The sequence below is a fragment of the Centropristis striata genome, chromosome 3 (assembly GCF_030273125.1).
Source record: "Centropristis striata isolate RG_2023a ecotype Rhode Island chromosome 3, C.striata_1.0, whole genome shotgun sequence".
NCBI classification, from domain to species: Eukaryota; Metazoa; Chordata; class Actinopteri; order Perciformes; family Serranidae; genus Centropristis; species Centropristis striata.
In genome coordinates, this window is record NC_081519.1 from 4,784,052 (window position 1) to 4,810,246 (window position 26,195).

The 26,195-nt window shown below is 35.0% G+C and overlaps 1 protein-coding gene across 1 annotated transcript; it reads right to left on the reverse strand.

Annotated features, from left to right (window-relative positions):
- Positions 1-42: 42 nt before the first annotated feature.
- On the reverse strand, positions 43-26,161 carry LOC131969032 (caM kinase-like vesicle-associated protein). The gene is made up of 11 exons (XM_059330148.1): positions 26,014-26,161; positions 11,914-12,054; positions 11,106-11,237; positions 7,986-8,060; positions 7,702-7,840; positions 6,022-6,142; positions 4,776-4,851; positions 4,542-4,672; positions 3,315-3,393; positions 3,132-3,219; positions 43-1,500 (listed from the first exon to the last, which is right to left on the reverse strand). The coding sequence occupies exons 2-11, from the start codon at positions 12,006-12,008 to the stop codon at positions 1,189-1,191; spliced, it is 1,248 nt and encodes a 415-aa protein (XP_059186131.1). The 5' UTR covers positions 12,009-12,054; positions 26,014-26,161; the 3' UTR covers positions 43-1,188.
- Between the last annotated feature and the right edge of the window lie 34 nt (positions 26,162-26,195).

A 26,195-nucleotide genomic window follows, 5' to 3' on the forward strand; every position in this document is an offset into this window, starting at 1 on the left:
TAATGCTGTCAACTTTAGAAAAATGTCACAGTTTCATCAGTATCAGTATGGCTCATTTTATTCATTCACAAGCGTTGTAGCAACCCGTTAGCTCAGCTAAATGTTGCTAAATACACACATAAATAAAAAAATACACATGTATACAATGCAAAAATACATAGTGGTACAGTATATGGACTCAGCTATAAACTCTGAAATTTACTTATTACAAGTGACAACACAACAACAACAGCTAAAACATCACTCCACATACAACGCTCTAAATTTAGTTTTCTGTTTTTTAATCGAAGTGTGAAGGAGGACTGAACACAAGTATCAATACAGCAGCGTAAAACTAAACAGAAGGGCAAAGGAAAACAGCTAAAACATTTCAAAGAAATCTGTAAGTAATTATAATCAAGTTGTTTCTTTTGAAACATTTCAGTACATTACTGCAACAAATATTAAGGCACTTCAACTTAAAAATATGCTTTCTTGCTCCCTTAAAATTATAAGCTGACTGAAGTTGTACTGCACCGAAGAAGAGTGTTAAGTTGAATCCACTAATTTATGATTTTTTTTCCTGATTGTTACAATAACTTGAACAAATATTTTAAAGACAGTCATCTGTGTAAAATTGGTATTTTACCATTATAAAAGCTGTAATTATGTTTTACAATAAATGTATTCCAATCAGTTGCATGGTTTCTGAAAAGTTAACTCAAATACACATGCAATAAACATAATTTAAAATCTTGTTATGGTCAATTAACCAAATCGTTCAACTCATAATTTTAAGTCACAAGACAGGAACTCAGGTTTGTAAGTTCTGAAGCTGAAAACTAGCAATTTTTCGAAAACAGACAATTACACCTATATACAATGAGCTGATGAATAAAGATGGTTTCACTAAATTACACTATGAGTTTTTACAGTTTTCAGGGAAAAGGAAACAACAGAAGAGCTACTTTGCAACTAGCTTTAAAGGGACTTCTACACAAAATAACAAGGGAGAGTGGAGAACACTATTCAATAGACCAATCAATACAGAAGGCAAAAATGATCGAATGCATGATGTCGTGAAATAACTCTGCAAACTGGGGGGTAGTCGAACAGCATAGACATGGTATTATCATGCCAAAGTTATTGGCTCTACTGCACATGTGCTTGTTGGTTGGCAAGGGTCCTCTTCTCGTACTCGTTTGGCGCCTAGTCTCCCTTTCTTTGTGGCAACATTTGGGGAGCGTCGCCGTTGCACCGAGCCTGTGGCTGCTCCTCCTGTCTGGCTGCGCTGGGCAAGGAGAGTGGCGGGATGCTGGCAGTCTGTGTGTCAGGAGCCTTTTCACTAAGAGCAGCCTTTATAGTGGCGGCAACACCGTCGCTGCCGCCAGCTGGAGGAGCAGGAGCGCCGCTGGGCGTGTTGGGGTCGGCTGCTCCGCCTGCAGCAACACCAGAGGCCCCAGAATCCCCCTGCTCAGACGCCCGCAGTCTCTTCATGAGGGTGGTCACACGAACAGCTTTCTGTGGGTGATTAAAACATACGGTGGGTTTAACCCATAAGAACCCAGACCCAGTTATCCATAAAGGAAAGTTATGGGGGACATATCACAGACCAAGTGAACCATGCAGAACATATTTATGATGTGGGGTTTTTTTTGTCATTCTGTGTCTTTTTTTAGTAATTTTGTGGGTTTTTAAGTAATTTAGTGTTTTTCTGTCATTTTGTGTCTCTTTTTGGTCATTTTGTGTCTTTTTAAGTAATTTAGTGTTTTTTCAGTCATTTTGTGTCTTTTTTTGGTCATTTTGTGTCTCTTTTTTAGAAACTTTGTGTCTTTTTTGTGTCTTTTTTAAGGAATTTAGTTTTTTTCTGTCATTTTGTGTCCTTTTTTTTTAGTAGTTTTGTGTCTTTTTTGGGTCATTTTGTGTCTTTTTAAGTCATTTTGTCTGTCTTTTTTGTGTCTTTTTTAAGTAATTTAGATTTTTTTGGTCATTTTGATACTGCCTCCAGCGGCCGCCAGGTAATTTGAGTTAATTTAATTTGATTTAATTGGAATTTGATTTAATTTGAGACCCCTGCTGTAGAATATTTAAAGTGTTTGTTACATGGGTGTCACCGTGGGTTCTTATGGGTTAAATTTAAGTGGCAGCATACTGATGCATGCTGTGAGGAAGGCTTATGACTGATAAGTAAGAAGGTGTACAGACATTTGCTGCTTTTGGTGCTGCTTTTATTTGATAACTAACTTTTGTTTTGTTTTATTTAGTCTCTATTTCTATCTAGAACCACACAAGCAGTGGTGGAAAGTAAGTAAGTACATTTACTCAAGTACTGTACTTATGTACAATTTCAAGGTACTTGTACTTTACTTGAGTATTTCAATTTCATGTAACTTTTTACTTCTACTTCACTACATTTTTAGCCAAATATAGTACTTTTTTACTTCACTACATTGAGCTGACAGCTTTAGTTACTTTACAGGTCTAGATTTAACATAACATATATGATCAATTTAAAGTAATTAGACTTTTTTTAAAAAATTAAATCTTATAACAGTATATTAAGTTATTAAATGAGCCCTATCTTTACAAAATTAGGACACTGCTTACATAAATGCATCAATACTAAAAATCTAATAATATATAAAACAGTCTGACTGGGTCCATTCTGCATTATGAGTACTTTTACTTTTGATACTTTAAGTACATTTTGATGCTGATACTTTTGTACTTTTACTTCAGTAAGTTTTGAATGCAGGACTTTTACTTGTAGTGGAGTTATTTCACAGTGTGGTGTTAGTACTTTTACTTAAGTAAAGGACCTGAATACTTTTCCCACCTCTGCACACAAGCATGAGAAATTGATTATGTTTGTGGTAAATAAGTGAAAGAACCTTAAGGTATGTATGGATAAAATAGTTATTGCACCTAATTATGGTTGTCGTAGTTAAAAGAAGTCAGTACAGTCTGTGCATCAATATTCGTATAATATAAAACAGTCATAATATTAGGATATATTTATCTTTTTTAACTATAGCAAATCCAAAATATTTCCAATAGACATTGAAGTAAAGTCCAACTTTGTCTAACATGTGTTATAGTTAATGATATATGAGGGAAATGCATTGATATATGATATATATGAGAAGAAATACCTTCCACTTGGCTTTGGCAAAGTTCTTTTCTATTTGTGCACAAACGCCATCCTTGATGTTCTTGTCTGAGGCGCCATTTCCAGAAATCCTGAGAGAACGAACAGGAGAACTGTCTTGATGACATGCATTTTATAACAAGCTGGAAGAATTATATTATATTTGATTTTTTAATTTTTTTTTTACCATTCATGGGCAATGGCTTCCTGTGCAGTCAATCGCTGATCTTGGTCCACTTCCATCAAAGATGCCACTAAATTTTTGGCTGTAAAACAAAACAAACTAAGAATTATCGCCTCGCAGTCACACGCCTCCTCCAAGAAGCCAAGATGCAGTTCACATCATGTCTGTCCAGAGTCATATAATAAATTATGTATTAAAGACTTTAAAGACATTTTCTAAAAGTTAAGTTTTATTTTTTGGGTGAAACTTGGATGCTTCACACACATCTTCAATCCAACAGCACAGAAGATCGATATAGTCAACACGGTTTAAGTTGGACACCCAGCATAAGAAAAAAAAAAGTATTACAACAACAACAATGAACTTGCTTCTCCAAATGTCCAACCATAACACACATATTCTGTAACATGAAGAATACAATTAGATTGATGTGCATTTAAATAAACTGACGGAAATGATTGGATTGATGTAATTTACAATATATATGTTATGGAGAGAATTACATTTAAACTAAGAAACCAAACTGAGAAAGTTAATTCTACAGTTTTGGAAATCTGAAAGGGCTCCTACATTTGAAATGTGGTTGAGAGAGCTGGGAAATGTATTACACTTGGAGAAAATCAGGTACATCATATCTACTAAAGAGGATATCTTTTTTAAAATATGGCAACCTTTTCTTGATTTAATGTCTAAAAACTGAATTAGTGTTATTCTATTGCTGTGCCATTTATGTTATACCCTTGTTTTGTTTGTCTAATGTCAAAAACTCAATCAAAAAAACCAAAACATATTGTTCTGTGTAGCTCCACCATTTATCTCTAATTTGTATACATAATTTGTATATATTTTTCTGTTATGAAAACAATAAAAATAAATACACAAAAAAGAAACCAAACTGATATTTTTGAAGAGAACTGGTCAAAATGGCTCAGCTATGTGTTAACTGTAAGACCTGATTTCATATAGATCGCAAAGATAAGATCAAACCCTCTATTAAAATTTAATTTTTAATTACTTCGCTATATTCAAGCAGCATCCTTATATTTTTATGTATGATGTGCTTATGTCGACTCTGCTGTTTTACTTAATGCACAATCCTCCCCTTGTTATGTTATGTTTATGTTTATGTTATGTTGTATGTTCTTGTGCCCACTGGCACTTATGTGTATGTTACTAAGAAAAACGAAATAAACGAATAAAAAGGAAATAAATAAACTGACGGTCTCTTACCAGAATCTGAAATGTCGTCCCAATATGGTGAATCAAATTCATAGTCGCCTGACAAAATCTTCAGGAAAAGATTCTTATCACGATCATCATCTTCATCTGCATCATCATAGAAAGGAGGGTTTCCAGACAAACTATTGAGTTGGCAGAAAGAAAGCATGTTAGGGCATCACACATTTTGATAAAGGCACTTAAATAAACTTCAGAAAATGACTGTTGTATATTCTCAGCACTTACAGTATATACATGGTGACACCGATGGCCCAACAGTCCACAGGTCGTCCATATCTCTGCCTCCCCACCACCTCAGGAGCTGAACAACAATAAAGAAACAAGGTTGGTTGCTCCTTAATACATACTCCTTCTTTAGACACTTTATTTTTACATTACATTTTATTGTATTTTATTGTATTTTTATATTTTATTGTTTGAAGTATGCCTAGGTTGTTCTTTTTATTTAATTGTGTTGTTATTGTCTCTGTGTGTAATGCTGCTGCTACACTGTAATTTCCCAGCTTGGGATAAATAAAGTCTATCTATCTATCTATCTATCTATCTATCTATCTATCTATCTATCTATCTACCTATCTATCTATCTATCTATCTATCATCTATCATCTATCTATCTATCTATCTATCTATCTATCTATCTATCTATCATCTATCATCTATCTATCTATCTATCATCTATCTATCTATCTATCTATCTATCTATCATCTATCTATCTATCTATCTATCTATCTATCTATCTATCTATCTATCTATCTATCTATCATCTATCTATCTATCTATCATCTATCTATCTATCTATCTATCTATCTATCTATCTATCTATCTATCAATCATCTATCTATCTATCTATCTATCTATCTATCTATCTATCTATCTATCCATCTATCATCTATCTATCTATCTATCTATCTATCATCTATCTATCTATCTATCTATCTATCTATCTATCATCTATCTATCTATCTATCTATCTATCTATCTATCATCTATCTATCTATCTATCTATCTATCTATCTATCTATCTATCTATCTATCTATCATCTATCTATCTATCTATCTATCTATCTATCTATCTATCTATCTATCTATCATCTATCTATCTATCTATCTATCTATCTATCTATCTATCTATCATCTATCTATCTATCTATCTATCTATCATCTATCTATCTATCTATCTATCTATCTATCTATCTATCTATCTATCATCTATCTATCTATCTATCTATCTATCTATCTATCTATCTATCTATCTATCTATCTATCTATCTATCATCTATCTATCTATCTATCTATCCATCTATCCATCTATTTATCTATCTATCTATCTATCTATCTGTCTATCTATCTATCTATCTATCTATCTATCTATCTATCTATCTATCTATCTATCTATCTATTATGTTTTTATTGTCCAACTACACACCTACCTATCAATAAAATGTAATTGAATCTATCTATGTCACGTACCAAGATATTCTGGAGTACCACATGGGTCCTTATTGAGTCCACTGTCCAGTTTTGCCAACTGGAAGTCACTGATAACGATTTTGGAGTGCTTCAGACGATTAAAGTACACCAAATTCTCCAGCTGCAGGAGAACACAAATACAGTTTTATCAAACTGGAATGCATTACCAAAGAGCAGTTATATGAATAACTATTATTCATATATACATACATCGGTAACACTTTACAATAACCAACTAAATAATGTTTATAGATGGTTTATAAAACAATTATTAACCATTTACAAAGTGCTATACATATTTAATCTTTAAATGTTTTCAACCAATTTCTTAAAGGTGTATGAATCATTTCATAATCATTAACATACTTAATATGGTGTTAAAAATGTTATAATCAGTGCAACTAAAACTATTAATAAACTATTAATTATAATTTAATTGTTTGTTAATGGTAAAGTAACTATAAACTTACATTAATATACCATATATTTGTCATTTATAAATTATGTAGTTAGTTAAACATTAATAAATAATGTATTTACCATTCTAAAAGGCCTATGAATGGTTTATAAATGATGATTAAACATTAATAAACTATCTGTTTACCATTTATAAATGATGGTTATTGTAAAGTGTTACCCATACATCATATATAATGATTTTGGTTATTATCAAGAACACCATGGAAAATGTCTAGATATCAGCTCTTATATTAAACTCTTATGAGCTTTTTTTGTTGTTATTTGTCCAAACAAATGTATCTTTAGTTGTAAGACGCAATAAAATGAACAAGAAATTGATAAAAAAGGGTGATCTAATATTTTTTTTCCATAACTGTATATACAGTACTAGTCAAAAGTTTGGACAAACCTTCTCATTCAATGGCTTTTCTTTCTTTTTATTATATTTTCTTCATTGTAGATTAATATTTAAGACATCAAATCTATGATGGAACACATGTGGAATTATGTAGTTAACAAAAACGTGTTAAACACACCTGAATAAGTTTTGTATATTTTATATTCTTCAAAATAGCCACCTATTGCTGTGGAATTTCTTGCCTTCCTAATGTGTTTAAGACCATCGAAGGAAAAGGTGACTACTTTGAAGAATCTAAAATATAAAACATATTCAGTTTTTTTTTAAACACTTTTTTTTACTACATAATTCCATATGTGCTCCATCATAGCTCTGGTGTCTTTAATATTAATCTACAATGTTAAAAAATAAGAAAAAAATATATATACAGTACAGGCCAAAAGTTTGGACACACCTTCTTATTCAATGCGTTTCCTTTATTTTCATGACTATTTACATTGTAAATTCATCAAAACTATTAATGAACACATGTGGAATTATGTACTTAACAAAAAAGTGTGAAATAACTGAAAACATGTCATATATTCTAGTAAGCAAAGGGTGGTTACTTTGAGGAATCTAAAATACAAGACATGTTTTCAGTTATTTCACACTTTTTTTGTTAAGTACATAATTCCATATGTGTTCATTCATAGTTTTGATGCCTTCAGTGAGAATCTACAATGTAAATAGTCATGAAAATAAAGAAAAAACGCATTGAATGAGATGGGTGTGTCCAAACTTTTGGCCTGTACTGTATGAATAACTGAATAAGTGTGGTGAAATGCTACTATTTTTCACTAGGTGTCAGCAGTGTAATATACCTTAAGATTTCTGTGGACGATTTTCAGAGAGTGCAGGTAAGCTACAGCCTCCAACACCTGCCTCATCACATTGCTGGTGTCCCTTTCGGAGTAGTATCCTTGATCTAAGATCCAGTCAAACACCTCTCTGCCTGTGGCGCTGAAGAGACGGGACATTCGAATGGAATGCATGTCACTTGTTGAATAACATGTTGAATAAAACATCATTTTGAGTCGAGATGAGGAAGCACAGTGCACACCAGTCTGTGCCGACAGTTCTCTCAAGTGCCTCTAATAATACTCACAGCTCCAGAAAAATGAAGTACTCTTTCTTGGTTTCAAAAGTGTCCACCAGCTGGAGGATGTTATGATGTTTTACCCTTTGAAAAGCAGCAAAAAGGGGGAAGAGAGGACGAGGAGGGGGAGGAGAATGGAGGGATGTAAGTGGGGTTTAAAATGAGACAGAAATAGAGTCAAAGACGAGTACAAGCTACTGAGCTATAGAGTCTTATGTCAAACATTCAAACTCAAAATCTATAGATGCATTTCCATTAGGTACTTTTCCCTGTAGTGAGCCACTATTTTATTTTTATTTTTATTTTTATTTTTTTATATTGTTTATTATTTATTATTACAGATTATATAATATATTTTATATACTGTACTATTATTATTATTATTATTATTATTATTGTTATTATTATTATATACCGTCTAGTCACCATAGCATTGTTGCCATCATGTCACCAGTTTAATTACCTTCATCTTGTCAACCATCCTACCAACTGATCTTCTTTTTTAACTTCTTAAGTGTCCTTGTTCTATTCTGTGTTTTTTTTCTATTGTTGTTTTTATTTATGCTACCCCAGTATTTATTCTATTGTATTTTATTGTACTTGAATACCGGACTGCTGTGACAACCGAATTTCCCTTCGGGGATGAATAAAGTAATCAATCAATCAATCAATCAATCAATCAATCAATCAATCTATCTATCTATCTATCTATCTATCTATCTATCTATCTATCTATCTATCTATCTATCTATCTATCTATCTATCTATCTATCTATCTATCTCTCTCTCTCTCTCTCTCTCTCTCTCTCTCTCTCTCTCTCTCTCTCTCTCTCTCTCTCTCTCTCTCTCTCTCTCTCTCTATCTATCTATCTATCTATCTATCTATCTATCTATCTATCTATCCATCTATCTATCTATCTATGGGTGTGGCTTGGGCCAGAGGAGCCCAAGATCCATCCAACTTTACTGGTTAGCTGCTCAGGAAGTGGCTCAGAAAGTATCTGCCTCGGGTGGGTACTTTTCTGAGCCACTACTAACTAGTCGACGCTGATTGAATACGGTTGAGGCGGCGACTTTGTGCGTGCGTGATTCATTTGCAGACTGGTGCAAACTAGATGATGAGGGGTTAACAGCTCCTGTTCGGCTGACTGCAGCTGGGAGAGACTGCTGTGGGAGGACTGGGCCGCTTGTGAATGCTTTGGGACATCACCTGCTACTTGTTAACCCATAAGAACCCATGGTGACACGGGTGTAACAAACACTTAAATCTTCTAGAATCTCCCATATTCAGCTTTATCTTTCACATTAACTCATTAAATCCCTCAGTGACGTATATTCAACACCCTGGTGTGGTGGTCATGTGACAAGAAGTGACTTGTGGCCAAAATGTGGCTGTGACTGGAAACAGAAATGTGAAAAAGTAGCTCATTTCAAAAAGCGTATTTTTTGTTACGAGGCTAAGTTTAAACCCATTTAACAATTCTAATCTGTTAATAGGGTGTTCTTTATTGCATTTAACTTCTTCTGACCATATTTCCTGAACAAATTAAAGTCACAATTTTTATATATGTTGTGGTGATACAAACAAAAAGGCGAATTTGTGTCTCTGTAAGTAGAAAATGTGTCTAGTTTTTTTATTTTAAAATAAGAAATATCATAAACATAAATACCATAAACGCCCAATGTCACATCACAGATCTTTGACATTTAGGGGTACTTGGTCTGTGGTATATCCCCCATAATTTTCCTTTAAGGATTACTGGGTCTGGGTTCTTATGGCTTAAGGAGAGTAGGAACGACAGTTTCCAACAGTCTCCAATAACACCAGAAAAAGTCGCTAGATTTGTCGCTAGTTGTTTAAAAAAAAAAGAGACTATATATATATATATATATAACTATAAATATAGCAACAAAGTTATCAACACTGCTTGCCGCGTTGGTCTGTTGTCACATATTCGAACTCCGTTGTTAGCCAGTACAAAAGTACCTGTATGGGAACAGAGACCGAGGGGAACTAACTAGTGGGCGGAGCCAAAACACAGCTTTCCAAAAAGTACTCAAAAAGTACTCAGTGGAAACACGCCTTATGGCACTTTACTTGTATGCTTGTATATGCAGAAATGAAATCATCTGAAATAGTCACAAGATTTGAGATAAACTAGGAAATTTCAGCTTGGAATTGTAAATGAGCTCTGAGGGGATATATAGGACTGCAGTATAGAAAGACATGAAGTTTATGTTCAGTGAGGGCAGAGAAAAGACAAAATAAAAGCCCCTCAAATGACGAAATGGAAAGAAAAGAGTAACTGGAGTTGTAGATTAGTGTGACCAGCACCTTTTTTACTGGCACAGGTGATACAAATATAGAAAATATTTTTTCTATATCAAAAAACAAGGCTGTAGTTTTTTTTAGTAAGAATTATACAAACAGGAGCATACAGTGTATTTATCAAGGACTATTTCCACCTGTCGATGAGAGTATTGCAGCAGGGCAGTATACATTATGTATCAAAATAAACAGTTTGTGGTAATAAAGAAACATGTCATCCAGTGCAATGGTTCAATAGTTGTTGGTCAACAGTGGAATCAGCTTCTGGTGCTATAGAGAAGCAATTTTGCTCAAGTGTGGAGTATACAAAAATTGCTTTGCTGGGGTTATTTCATATAGACTATTTATTTATTGAATAACCAGAAGACATGGGATATTGTGATATATATATATATACATATATATATATATATATATATATATATATATATATATATATATATATATATATATATATATATATATATGTATATATAGATATATAGATATACAGATATATATAGATAGATATATATACAGATATATATAGATATATATATATATATGTATATATATGTATTGTTATCATCATATAAAATTGGTTTAGGTTCTTTTATTGACTTTGTTCACATTTAGAAAAACCTTGTCTATTGCTCTAAGAATATAGACAGGCAAAACTTTTTACACCATACTTTTCTATGTCTTTGGCTCGACCTAAAGAAATAATTTGCTGATCCATTTGCAACGTTACTTTGTCTCAGAGCCAGGGCAGCGCCTCAGATATGTAGACTCTATAATGAGGAGCTTAAAGCTTCACTTACATCTTTAAGATCATTATCTCATTCTTGGCCGCTTTCCTCACTTTCCTTCCATCCTTTTTGTGGAACTTTTTACAGGTGTACATTTTCAAGGTGTTCCTGTCCTTTGCCCGGAATATCTCACAGAACTCCTCCCTGTTAGAAAAGAGGATAGAAGAGGCGTACATCATATTTTGGGTAGATTACTTGAAAGCTGATGTAGTTGATGAAACATACACTACTGGTCTAAAGTTTTAGAACACACCAACTTTTCCAGAATTTAATTGAAAATGATGCAGTTTAATGTCTCAGTGTACTCTGAAATTAATGCACATTTGCAATATTTAAAATTCTTTATTGAGCATGATAGTGTTTTGAAAGTAAAAAAAAAAATTTCAAATTCACATTTTATGTGAAATTTTACATATTTAGACTAAAGGACCAAAAAAAGACACAAAATGACAAAAACAAGACACCAAAAGCCACAAAATGACTTAAAAAAAAGACACAAAATGACCAAAAAAAGACACAAAATGACTTACAAAGACATGAAAAGAATTAAAAAATGGACAAAATAGCCCAAGACTCCATAGAGTTAAGTTGTTAACCTATTTCTTGTTCCCTGAAAAAGGCCTACTTGTATAATTCTGAAATGTACATTATTTTTCAGTTTTGGTTAAGCTTACCTTTTTTTATTTACCTCTGGCAGTTCACCACTTACCTTTGTACCCTTTCAAGCTGTTCATTTGACTTGAACTGCTTGAATTTCAATGAAAAACTGGAAAAATTGGGGTGTTCTAAAACTTTTGACCGGTAGTGTAGATGTACTCACGACTTGACGATTTGTCCGAGGTCATATTTGTCGGCCACCTCTGAGGGATTGCTGTAATCCTTCTTCTCCCCGAGTGTCAGACAACCAAATGGCATGGCAGCTCGTGCCCTATAGCCAGGGAATGTCCTGCCACAACACAACCTGCAGACAACATGCAACTGGTTAGATCAGGGGTGGTCAACCTGTGGCTCCAGAGCCTCATGTGGCTCTTTAGGCCGCCTGCTGGGGCTCCCCGTGGCTGAGACAAAAAAAATACATATAAATTTAATCAAGCAATGGTGTAGACCAAAAAGTATTTGTATTCTTCAATTGTAAAAAAAAAAAAAAAAAAAGTATATTAATCTTAAATATTTAAAAAGTTTTGACATTTAAGTCAACTAAAATGTGCTTCATAGCAAACGAAAGTCTCCGGCCCGGCGCCTTAACCTTTAAGTTTGCCAACTTTGAGTTTAGTTTTGAGTTCCCTGAGATAGACTAGTTTTCAAAATCGTATTAATAAATGCATAATTTGACTATTAATAATGTTGGTAGGCTAATTTAGACTTATTAGGCTGTTTAATTTTCTCATTTTTTGCTCAATATAAGATTTGTGGCTCCATTCCGCGATTTTCTCTTTTTTTCTGGCCAACAGTGGCTCTTTAGTTAGTAAAGGTTGCCCTCCCCTGGGTTAGATCCTCCTGAATAATAAAGCATCATTGTTTTTTTTATTTTAAAGATATTTTTTTGGCCATTTTCAAGGCTTTATTGATAGTGAGAAACAGAGGGGAAGACATGCGAGAAAGGGCTCCGAGTCGGATTCGAACCCGGGTCGCCCGCTCACGAGGACGGTGCCTCTATGGTACGCGCTCTACCAGGTGTGCTACCAGGGCGCCATAAAGCATCATTTTGATTGGCCTTAAACTGGAGATCTGGACACAAGTGAGCATCTGAATCCAAAGGCCTATCCCTGGAGCTGCAGCTTCATTACTGAATGACATAAAACAATATTACTGTAAATGTATTGTAGCAAAAAAAAAAAAAAGTGCAGCACAAATTACAGATAAACTGTTTCATTAATGGCAATAATAGATGTGGAGGAAACTGTTGCTCAGTGTGGGCACTTAACACAAAATGAAGGCAGTAAATTAATGCACACACATTTATAGGAGGCAGTTTGGGCACATGATTATTTCTTTCTCTGAAACTTTTTCGTTCATACATCTGAGAAGTGTAATTGAGCTTGTGGGAGCAAATGATTTCAAATTACCACAAGGGCAAAACAACATAAAAATGAAATGTTCAAATAACATAATCATCCTCAGTGAACTGCTGGGCTTGGTTCTCTCCACTCTGCAGTGAGTCAGCTCTGTACTGCAGCAGCAGCAGCAGCAGCAGCAGCTGTGGCATTATTCATCTGTCTGCTTTCTACAGAAAATAATATTCAGATGGACTTGACCCTGTGCTGTTGCTGCAACTTTTGTCTCCGTTTTTACATTTCCAACTACTCTTGAAAGTTGAGAATGCTATTAACTCCATCTGTGGGCTCTGGTGGAACAAGTGTGTTGTGTTTTAATTTTGGCTATAGCGAGCCAGGGGAAGATGAAGTTGTAACTACCCACAGTTGTACTGACACGCACGCTGTACTTCAGAGCAACTCTCAGTTTAAACATTCGCTTTGCTACATCCAAAGGCGTCACTCTGTGTTGAAAAGCGGGGGAGACATAAGGGCTAGGATGAAAAATCATTTTTAAGCGTTTTTTTAACGGATGTGATTTAAGGCAGCGTAACGAGGGGATCAGTATGAGGTCAGAGTAGATAAAACTGCATACAGTGCATCAAAAGTGAATATGACAATACTCTGCATAAAACTCACAACAACCTCGATCACACAAGTCATTTATATGCTTTACATCCAGCCTGCAATTGATCATACATGCACTTTTTTTGCCCATTTTCAAATCAGTAGGCTCGGGCGGATTTTTATTAATTGATTTATTTTGAGCTTGCTTTACATTTATTTCTTTAATATTTACATTGCTCTGCATGTTTTCTTATTTTGCTAATTAAACTTTCTCATTTTCTGATAATATTAGATTAAATTAGATTATATTTTATTGATCCCACAACGGAGAAATTCACTTGTCACAGCAACAAAAACAGAAGCAAAATGAAATATAAATTACAGGGGGGAAAAAGTGGTAGTTTGAATGAAAAATATAAATACAGATCAAGATTATATGAAAGCTATGGTGAGTAGTGTAATGATAAGTGCTAACAAAGGTGTGGTGGTGATGTGAATATAAATACAATTTTCTATCACAGTGTATGAATTTTCAGATATCATTTAGTTTCAATATAGTCACATTTGCAATTAATCTCTTGATCTCATTGATGCAAAAATCACAGCAAAATCAAATATTTCCATAAAGCAGAGCTGCTTATTGATTTGCAACCACTTAAACTTAAACAACAGTGGAAAGATCTGCAAAGGGATATATGTATATCAAAATCTTAATGGTATGGGAAAAAAAATCTCTGATGGTAGACAAATGTATATAATCTCCCAGTATACAGTATATTATATACATATATCAACCAACCATACTAAATGTTAGGTTAAATAAATAAATAAAAACACTCTGCTGACCGAGGGAACACAGCTGACTGCTGCTGTATATCTGCGAACATAAAACACTGCAGGATAAATCACTGCATTTAACATTTCACTAACTGGATCCTAATGAGTCCCTTTGTGGACGGTGGAACACTGTATACACTTCTGACTAGTGAGGATGGAGGAACACGAAGAAACAAAGAAAATATTTAACACATTTTTATGCCAATTTCACAGCCTCAATAAATAAATAAATAACTTAATAAATAATATAACCTTGCTGCTTATTTTAACCGTTAGAACTGCATGGACACAGGGCGATGTTACACTGGTTATTGAGCTTAAGGAATTAGCACCTATAGTGTTTTGAATTAAAGGCCTTCTTCATTAAAAAACTTTCCAACATACATTTATAGTAAAATATGCAGTGGAGCTTTATGTTGCAGTTAACTACAAAAGTTTCTATGTAAATGTAGAACTTTAAATGAGGGTGACCTGAATCGCTGCAGCTGCACAACAGAATACTATACAGGCCCACCACTACCAGCTAAAAATGACTGGTGAAACAGGATACTTGTATGGAAAAGAGACCCAGTTTTTTGGCAGGCCTTCCAGTAGAAATGGCAGCCAGCACAGGAGAGTGGGAGTAGAGAAATTCTGACTGAGGTGCTGTCTGGAGCCTCAGTCAAGACCCTATCAGAGGCAGTGATTTCTAGCAGCTTTAGCACCCGGTAGTATCTGTAGTACAACAAAGAGAGGTCTTAAAAATACAAAGAAATGGCGTTTAAAGACCATGCAAGTTAACGGGATGGGCTTTATTACTGTCTGTTACTTGGAAGCAACAAAGCCGAAGGTTTCATGCAGAAGATCTCATGCTCTGTGAATCCAGAGAGAGCCCTTTAGTTGAAGGCAGTAGGCAGCAGTGTTTGCAGTGTGCTACTGTCCACAAGGGGACTCATTACTCTGTGATCCAGTCTCCTCAGATCTCTGCTGTGGAGCTCATAAACACTGTTACCTTATGTAAATTGCTTGGTTATTATAACTTAAGAGGGTCTGTTTCCACTCATGTTCCTCATTTTAGCCTCTTTTTCTATAATAACTTAATGGAGCTTATCTGTCTTTGATCCATATACTGCAGGGAGAAAAATAATAATTGACCAAGTTTTGGATGCATTTGCATATAGTGCTATCAGTGTTGGGAGGGTTACTTTTAAAACATATTTCCCAACAGATTACTGAATACTTGCTGCTTTTCTATGCAACTATAGCTTGGTTCTCAAGGACAGGCATGTCACACATCCTCTTCTGCCAGAAACATTACACAAGTGAAACACGATTTGTACTTTTTTTTTGGTACGTTTATGGTAATATTTCCCTCTATAAGAAGTGCTCATCCCAGGTATAACAAGATCTCCTACCTGCCCCTTATGTTACATAAACTTCTCAGTGTGGGCCCGAATGTACTGATCTTCACTGCAGTTATTACTATTTGGGTAACAGCCAGAGAGAGAGTTTTAAGAAGTGACAACCACAGTGGTTTTAACTGAACATTTTCCACTACATACAGTATTTACTAAAATTCAAAAGTCGTGCTAATAATATTTTAGTTAATTTATACATGGAGGCATTTAAATAAAATGCAACCAATGCAGTGTACACAGGACTTAAAGCTGTAGCTAATTTGCAGACTTTTTCCCTGATTAGGCTTTTAAGAAATCAAACAGGCTACAGCAATTAAAACAGGCATGAAAATAATAAAACACACACACACACACACACACACACACACACACACACACAAGGCAGATGCAGTACTATTACAGAGGTAACATACTGTTTAATACAAAATACTATTTATTTTCTATTTCCTATTAATGCTACAGTCACAAATGACAAAATAGAAACAAAAAGGTGTTTTATATAACTTGGGTTATGTAAACTAGTAAATAATAAAATATTTAACATATTAACTGTACTGCATGTCACTGCACACAACTACCAGTGTTTCTAAGTCACTACCATCTTCACCAAAAAAAATGTCTTTATAAGTTGTCCATGCAAGCAGCTTATTTATGACCCATATTTATGCTTGTTGTTAGGTGGGGACCTCGAGTGGACACTATAATAAAGACAAGAGCAAAAGAGGAAGTCAAGTTTTATCGTATAAAGAGCGAGAAAGTCCACAGAGGGAAGAGTTCAGTGTGGTGGGATGGGTCAAACAGGCTCAGGACTTTCATCCAGGAGAATATGTTGACCAATGTTGACTTAGTCACATAATTTAAGGTTGTCATGTACTTATTTTAACCCAAATTTTGATGTTTTTTCAACACCGTGATCATTTGACATGTGACCACACTGAAATCAGAGCTTTCTCACACACATGCCCAATCAGGAGCAAAGCCTCTGATTGGCTGATCAGACATGGACTAATTTGTGGTTAACTGCTAAACCACAGGGCTATGTTGTTTTTTCTCTGCAGTGAGAAAATCGTCACAGCCCCTAACCTAATCAAACACATATTGTTGCCAGAGATAACCGAGCAGTTCTGTTTCACAACACTAACTGGTGACATGTTTAAAACTGTGACCCTATGATAATGTCACAATGGTAAAACGAAGGGCCATGTAGAACCTGATAATGTAATAAATTCCCGTTAATGTAATAACCCCGTTAATGTAATACAAATCTGCACTTGAGTCCAGTGAAAATGTAATAAAACCTGATAATGTAATAACTCCCCGATAATGTAATAAAGTGCATTTCCCATTAATGTAATACTTTATTACATTATTGGTTAAAAGTGTATGACATTATTGGGAAATGCACTTTATTACATTATCGGGAAGTTATTACATTATCAGGTTTTATTACATTTTCACTGGACTCAAGTGCAGATTTTTATTACATTAACGGGAATTTATTACATTATCAGGTTCTACAGGCCATTTATTAGAACATGTTGCACTTCATGTAGTGTAAAGTCGACCACTCTCATATGAAGCCAGACTCGCTTTATTCTTGTTAAAATGCATTTGGTTGTCATCGTTGAGCAGCCAAAGGGATCAAGTCTCCTCTATTTAGCCATTATCTTTATAAGTTCATCCCAGACAGTGATTTTACTCCGGGCTGTATTTTTTTCCAGTAGTTTGCACACAAGTAAAGAACACATTTCCCATGGGTGAGTAAAGAGGGTCGGAGAATGTGGCCAACTACTCAAACACAGAGGCCATGTCTTTAATGTGCGCTCCAGCCAAAACAATAATGTATTCCAGTTCACCACTGGCCTGAACCACATGCAGAGTACAATAGCAAGCCCCTCTGTCCTAAAGAGGAGGGCTGCCAGTCCACCATTAGTCTGGAGTGTGATGAGCCTTATATGCTTCGGCTAAATTACATCCTCTGCATGAATCCTGCAAGAACAATACCCACACTCATCATTAGGGATTTCTGGCTCTCACCTAAATTCACACAACTGTGCTGTCTGCGTATCAGAATTATTTCTTTTCATAATGCACTCCTGTGCCACGGTGTTCATTCGTACACAGGGATGCACACCAGAACAAGTACTTCTCCTCATTTCCTTTTGGTCATGACTTCCAAAAAATGTTTTTTTTGCAAGGTGTATTCAAGCAACAGATTTGTGGTACACTGTAAAAAAGGTTTGTAGAAATAACAGTAAAACACTGTCAAATACATCAGAAATAGGGCATAAAATGAAAAATTGTATATCACTGTATTAGACGCTTTTAATTACCGTAAATCAAAGAATAGCACGAAACTTTTACTTTTTTTCTGTCATAAACTGGAAGAAACACACAGGTTTTAGGTAAAATATAACATTTTCATGCAAAATTTGTGGAGAAATACCATGATGTGTGAATTAATGACACAATTATCCTAAAAAATAACAGGATTATTCAGACTAAATCACAGTTTTTGCTGATATTTACATTTAAATTTAGAATAGAAAACCCACTCACTGTCATTTTTATGGTGAAGTTCTGGCAACCACAGCTGCCGGTATTTTTCCGTAAATTAAACAGATTATTTTTTACAGTGTACCTTTTGAAACGCCTTGAACCAAATGTATCAAGCCATGTGAGCAATATTTCATCTCGCCTTGAATCAGCCTCGTTGGTACTTTTGTGGCCTTGGTCTCTCAAAATAACCGTACCAAAAAATAGCCACCACACAAAGACAAACAATACCATCCATTCCAAGGAGAGTCAGGGGGCGAGGCTGACGCAAAACCATTTAATGCAATCATTACACCTTGCAGTGAATCACAGATCCCTTCACCTTTTCTTGGAAGCTTGACTCACTGTGCCACGGTGCACCAAACACCAAACAGTAAGTATGATAAGTCAGACAGAATTTTGTGTGCACTTGTTTTTCCCACCTTTCAAAGCGATCTTGGAGATAAAAGGATGTTCTCCTTCACCAGAAGAAGAAAAAAAAGATAGACGGCACTTGACTATTGCTGAATCAGGGCTCTTTTATCTTTGCCTTTTGAAAGATCTGAATGAAGTGTTCTTCATTAATGGGAATGTAAATGCTGTTTCAAACTCAGACTGTCGCAGAGCTCGGCATTGAGAGAACTTAACTGTGGACACCCTTGGGGAATAATGACAAAGCAGAGCTGTTGCATTTGATAAACAGATATCAAATCTGTGTCCAATTAATTTTCCAGTAGCATAAAGTAGGTAAAGGTAAAAACCTCTTCAACTGAGATTCTTTAGTTTTCAAGGAAAACGGACAAAAATAAACAACTTACATCATTTCTACCATATTGTACTATTATAAAGAGTATTTTGTTTTGCCAACATTTTTTTTATTTCTCTAGTAATTTGTTATCATGATTAGCCACGGTGGCTCAAACAGATCAAGACAGAGAAAAGCCGATTATGAGACAAAGGGCCCCTGGGCGCAGATATGCAAAAGGCCCCACCACGTCTCCCACACAGCAGCAAGAGACACTGACGTCATAGTTTAGCGTCTCTTTTGTAGTTGTAATGCATCTCTCTGTATGTTTTTGGTGTTTTTCTGTGAGCATTTCGTGCCTCTCTATAGTTGTTCTTTCTCAGTTTGTAATTAATTTGGTCTGTGTGGTATTTTTATGCAGAGCAAGACCAATACATCTGCCAGTATTTGCCAACATATACATACTTTACCAGTATGAAAACTTGGTAACACTTTACAATAACCAACTAAATAATGTTTATAGATGGTTTATAAACCAATTATTAACATTAACAAAGTGCTAAACATATTTAATCTTAAAAACATTTCAACCAATTAACCTTTAAGTTATATGAATCATTTCAAAACTCATTATTATGCTTAATATGGTGTTAAAAATGTTAAAATGAGTGCAACTAAAACTATTAATAAACTATTAATTATAATTTCATTGTTTGTTAATGGTAAAGTAACTATAAACTTACATTAATATACCATCTATTTGCCATTTATAAATGATGTAGTAAGTTAAACATTAATAAATTATGCATTTACAATTCTAAATGGCCTATATACGGTTTATAAATGATGATTAAACATTAACAAACTATCTGTTTACCATTTATAAATGATGGTTATTGTAAAGTGTTACCGAAAACTTTAGTTCCAGAACATACAATGCAGAAAACAAAAGCTGAGGTGATTTAAAAATGATCATCCAGAGCACTGAACAAATGAAATTGTTTCCTTTATGCCCTACAGATTGGTGAAAAGCGAAGGTGAACTGGTGAGGGACTACTGTTCAAACATGGTAATGTAGTTGACAACGTTATTCACTGTATGTACAATGCTTAATAATGTATAAGAATATTAAATATTCTTTAAGAATGTTATGTTTAATAAGGCAGCTTCTGAGTACTTTTGAAGAAGCATATCAGGGAAAAATTGGTGCACAATACACATAGAACAGGCCTTTTTTGAATTCCAGATCAAAAATTCAATATATGAGCGGTCATATCAGTAATCGAGGAATTTTACACTCGGATCAGTATCAGTATCGGCCTCAGAAATCCCGTATCAGCCAGGCTCTAGTTTTTGTTTGCTGTCATTTAAGTCCTGATTTGTACATAATAATAACTTTATTTATATAGCACCTTTCAAAAATGAGTGACAAGGTGCTGTACAACAGAAACATATCTCTCTGGACCTGTGCCCAGTAGGCCCAATCAGTAATCCCCCCATGAGTCAGGGCAGGAACTCCTGAGGGCGGGGTACTTAGCTAACTGCCACCTAGAATAGAGTTTTAATCAGCTTTTCCAGACTCTTCTGGGTCTGTTTGTGGGTGTTATGATAAAACCAGCTTACAATTACTTTAAGCAAAATGATCACTTATCCCAGCAGAGAGGCGGGCAGTGACAGGCCCAATGATACACACTATGAATGGCAACAAGTACTGTAAATCGGGAAAAAACACGAGTTGGGATTATATACGTAGTCACACTCACTAAACAAAAGAAGAAACTAAGATTAAAGCACTCCTTGTGTAAGTATTTTTCCTTTTGATTTGTCTTGTTTTACTGTCAGGCTGTAGTCAAAGTTATTAATTAAAAATATGGTAACACTTTACAATAACCATCATTTATAAATGGTAAACAGATTGTTTATTAATGTTTAATCATCATTTATAAGCCGCATATAGGCCATTTAGAATGGTAAATAGAAAATGTATTAATGTTTATAAATGCCAAATAGAAGGTATATTAATGTAAGTTGATAGTTACTTTACCATAAACAAACAATTACATTATAATTATTAGTTCATTAATAGTTTTGCACTCATTATAACATTTTTAACACCATATTAAGTATGTAAATGATTACAAAATGATTCTTATACCTTTAAGAAATTGTTTGAAAAAACATTTAAAGATTAAATATGTATAGAATTTTGTAAATGGTTAATAATTGGTTTATAAACCATCTATAAACATCACTTAGATGGTTATTGTAAAGTGTTACCAAAAATATTAATGGAAAATGGTTGCAAAATGTTGGGTTAGCACTGTAAATAATGCCAAGAATTGAATTATTGTGTAATTTTTTGGGGCTATATACATTAAAGTACTGAAGGGACATACAAGAGTCATAAAGCTCTCATCTCATCTTGCTTCTGAGAAAATACAGCACACAAATCTGGATCCCATTAACAACTGGACTCTGATTAACCACAATAAAAACAGCAACCATGACAATTAACAATGCATAAACAATTATTATGCGTTTCAATATTACTTTACGCTGCTGAGAAATGATGTCAGTCTTTTGTTTATTCATCTGTTAAGGATGAAATCTCAGCTGACATCTTTAGACAGCCACCACAGGTCTGATTCTGAATAAAAACAAAGGATGGATGATACATCTTCACACTATGTTCCAGCTGTTGCAGACTGACACTTAGGGGAAATGGTATAATTTTAAATAAAACATGTTTCACTTTCACACCTCTCAGACACCGTTGGCTCACTAAGCTATGTTCTGCACGTCGGCCCGATTTTGACAAAATTAAGAACAAAAACATGCATTTTGGGACACATTTTGGTGGTTAAAACGAACAGCAGAAAAAAGTCTGATATGGTTCCAAAACCCAGTTCCAATCTCATATGTCCAACACTGGAGTTCACACTAAACAACATAATGAGGGTATAATTAGAGGTAAAAACTGCAGTAAAACAGCTGTTGCAGATTGACTCTGCTTGGCTAAAATGAGGCATTATAACTAGACTAGACTAACTAGACTAACTCTCAGACACTCATACTCTTTGCTGAAAGGGTTTATGCATTTTGGCTCTCTGTTCTGGAATGCAATAACATACCAAATGGCCTCGCAGAGCTGCTATATTTAAATCTCACATAATAAAAGTCTTAACTTAGAACTGGGTGACACATTGCCATATTTTAATCCCTGCATGAAATGATTAATTTCATGTTTAACATAAGTTAAAGATATATGAAATGTCATTTTAGTCATTAATGAAGAAATATGCAGATGAAATAAATGTATAGACCTATGAAAAAGAGGGTATAACATAAATCTTGAGGCTATATATGTATATATACACACACACACACACACACACACACATATGTATATATGTGTAACTATATAATTGTGAAATCATGACATAAAAGTCCCAAAAGAACAGCCTTTTAATATAAAAGCCTACATATATATATTTAATTATTAAACTATACTGACTTATTTCTATTGATATTTATTTATATATGAATTGCCTCCTTTATATATTCCAGGATTTATATCATACGCTTATTTATTTATTATTTATTTAATTAATTATGTATTTTAGATTGACTGTCTTGCATTACATTGAATTGCAGGGCCATAAAAAAACAATAAAATCTTTAATTCAGTTTCCAAACAAGTATCAATTCAACGTCCAATTAACATGAATAAAGAAGAAAGCAGTGGAGCTGGATAACAATGAGAAGCTCTGTGATCCAGCTCCACTGCTTCCTAACTTTTAAACACCGTAACGGATATGCCTGCTGAGTCGTGCTGAGCTACAGAGATAAAAAGTGGATGATGATGTTCCCTGAAGTAGCTGCTCATTTTTATGGATATTGTTTACTGTTGCCTTGTTACAGTTTGTTGTAGGTCCTACTACACTGTAAAAAATAATCTGTTTAATTTAGCTTTGGTTGCCAGAACTTCACCGTAAAAAAATGACAGTGAGTGGGTTTTCTACTGTAAATTTAAATGTAAATATCAGCAAAAACTGTCATTTAGACTGAATATTCCTGTTATTTTTAGGGTAATTTTGTCATTCATTCAAACATCATGGTATTTCTCCATGAACTTTATATGAAAATATTATATTTTTTACAGCAAAACTATGTGTTTTCTACAGTTTATGACAGCAAAAGTAAAAGTTTTGTGCTATTCTTTGATTTACGGTAATTAAAAGTGTCAATTGTGGCAATTTGACAGTTTTACTGTAATTTCTACAAACATTTTTTACAGTGTAGCACACTTTGTAAGTGTCCAAGAGGAAGCATGTAACTGTGTGTGTGTGTGTGTGTGTGTGTGTGTGTGTGTGTGTAGGTGGATATTTATGAAGTATCAACTGAAATCCCCGGAGCACCTTCTGAATGCAGTTCTGGGGCACTGAGAACACAGAGTCACATCGTCCATCTCAATAAAAAATTCTCCCATAGACTGAATGAAGATACGGGAAATTTGCTTTTTTTATTTTCTACCTAGCAAGGGGTTTGTTGTCTTCTTTTGTGATAAAATATTCAATGTGTCGCTATTTCAGAACCCAGGTTTGTTGGTCAAAGCCACGTCAGGCGGTGGCCGCGGGCCAGAGGGAGCCGTGGATTTGGCCACAGCCGAGCCTCTTCAAAAGGAGCTGCTCGGTGACAGGGGGCAGATGGTGGTGGAGATATTTGAGCCAGATTTTAAAGCCTGTAATGCCTCATTTATGGCCTAAATGTCGCTCTCGCTAGCTGTGAACACAAAGAACACATTCACACTTTCTTTCAATTTTCAAGGACATTACATCAGACTCGAACAGACGCGGAGAAATGTGTTTGTTTTTCTCAAAGTCCAGAGTGAGGGGAACATTTTGATGAGTGTGAATCAGCCCTCCTCGGTGCTCCACTCTGCTATGCATTGAGTCGACCATTCATCTCTTCTCCCAGCATCTGACCAGTTTCTTCTGATGTTGTTTTGTTGCCATGGTCACCAAGTGCTACAGTATGCACCATACCAGTAGGTACCGTCTGTGCAGAACAGCTCTCTGCGTACTCATCGACATCACTGCCCAGTTACTCTGCCACTGCATGTGGCCCCAACTCCATTTACTGACCTGAACTTGAACACTATCTACAAAACAAAATCCAGAATATTAACCAAATACACAATAACAAATATGCATCTTATTTACATACATTTTACCATGTCAGGCTGAAAACATTGTGAATCACAGTTATATGACTTTTACTTCATTGGCTGAATGCCCAGTGACACACACAACACAACCCAGGTAACACGTTCAATTCAGTGTGAAGCCCGTTACATAAACAAAAGGCCGAATCTCTATTCACCCAAGCCTTCAAAACACTCTATTCAATGATGAGTCTTTCAGAACAAACCATCAAGGCTAAGAGGAGAAAAAATAGACACCTGTGAAAAAACGTTTGTGGCAGAATTTCTGAAAAAGTAGAGGAACCTGCAGCAGCTTACTGTGCACCATTCTATTTTGTTTTATGTCTAAAGGTTGTTTTTTTCTTTGAAATACCTTAGATCTTGTTTAATCTTTAAATTTCTGTAATTTACAAATCGCTTTAATAGAATCTGAAATAAAAAGGCTGCAGCAGCCAGAAGTACTGCAACAGTAAAGAACATAAAATACAAGAATATGAACAAAGAACTATAAAAAAAATGCTATAAAAACATATAATAATTATGCACAATATAACATGAGTTGAAGCTGTACAGTTTAGTGCATCATCTTGTCTATAAATCTCCTACAGTGCTTTCTGCTCCTAAACCCCTTAAGTGTTTTCTGCTCTTACTGAGCTCCAACACAAGATCTTTTCTCATGGCAAGTCTGTTTCCTGTGCCAAACCAACTGGCAGTGCAGCAGGGGTTCCCAAACTTTTTTCTTTTTTTTTTGCACAATAGCTTACTGATGCCCTGCGATTGATCCAAGTACATTTTTCCAATGCTAAAAATGAAATCTACACAACACTGGAGCCCTTGCAAGGAAGGAGTGTTGGAGGTCCACACACACACACACACCTGTTTGTGCCTCTCTTTTTCGGTTTCTTCAGCACAGAGGACAGGCACCCTCACTATCCTGAAGTGTCAGAGCACCCGCTCTCCTTCTGGGGTGTATAAAGTGGCGGCTGCGCTTTGGCAAAGTAAGTGGTTATTGCAATCTCAAGCTCTTTGGGTGTGAAATGATGACAAATAATGACAAGGAGATAGGGACACCGCGAGACTGTGAGTGAGACTGTGAAACTCAAGAGGTGCTGCAGTCTGAGTGCATGAACAGCATGCCTTATGTAAATCTCAAGCAAGTCTTTATGAACTATATAGCTCATATTGTGAATGAACTTGAGCGGAATTATGTGCAAACTTTGCCATTAACAGCAAAACAGGTTTTTGTTTACCGATAGCAGCCTGGAAATATATTATACTGACAACCTGCAGCTCAGCAGCCTGACACTTTAAATATACAGTTTTTGCGCATCATCCAGGTTACACTGATGTTGCAGAAAACTCTCCTGCAGGTTTTTTTTTTTTTTCATTAAATCGCGTGAGCACGTCTGATATTTCACCCGAAAATATTTTATCGCTGCAAAAGTTTTCGAAACCAACAATGCGTCCTCCGTTTTAAGCAACCTGCTCAAGATGAGAGTTACTGATAAATAAACCTCGGAGAACATTCCTCGACATTCTTCACTTCTCGCGTTTTTGTGTTTTGCAACCTAAACCAAAGATTACGCAAATTGCGTGCACTTACCTTCAATGAAGTGAACTGATAATAATCAATAATCCAATCCTCTGCCTAATCTTTTAGTATTTTCCTGTTTCCTGCTTCACTTTTCCTTCCACTGCTTTTTACAGCCAGCGTGCTCGCAGAGAGATTTAAGATCCTCGAGCATCCAACAAGTCAGCCTGAGAGTATTACGTGAACGTGTGATG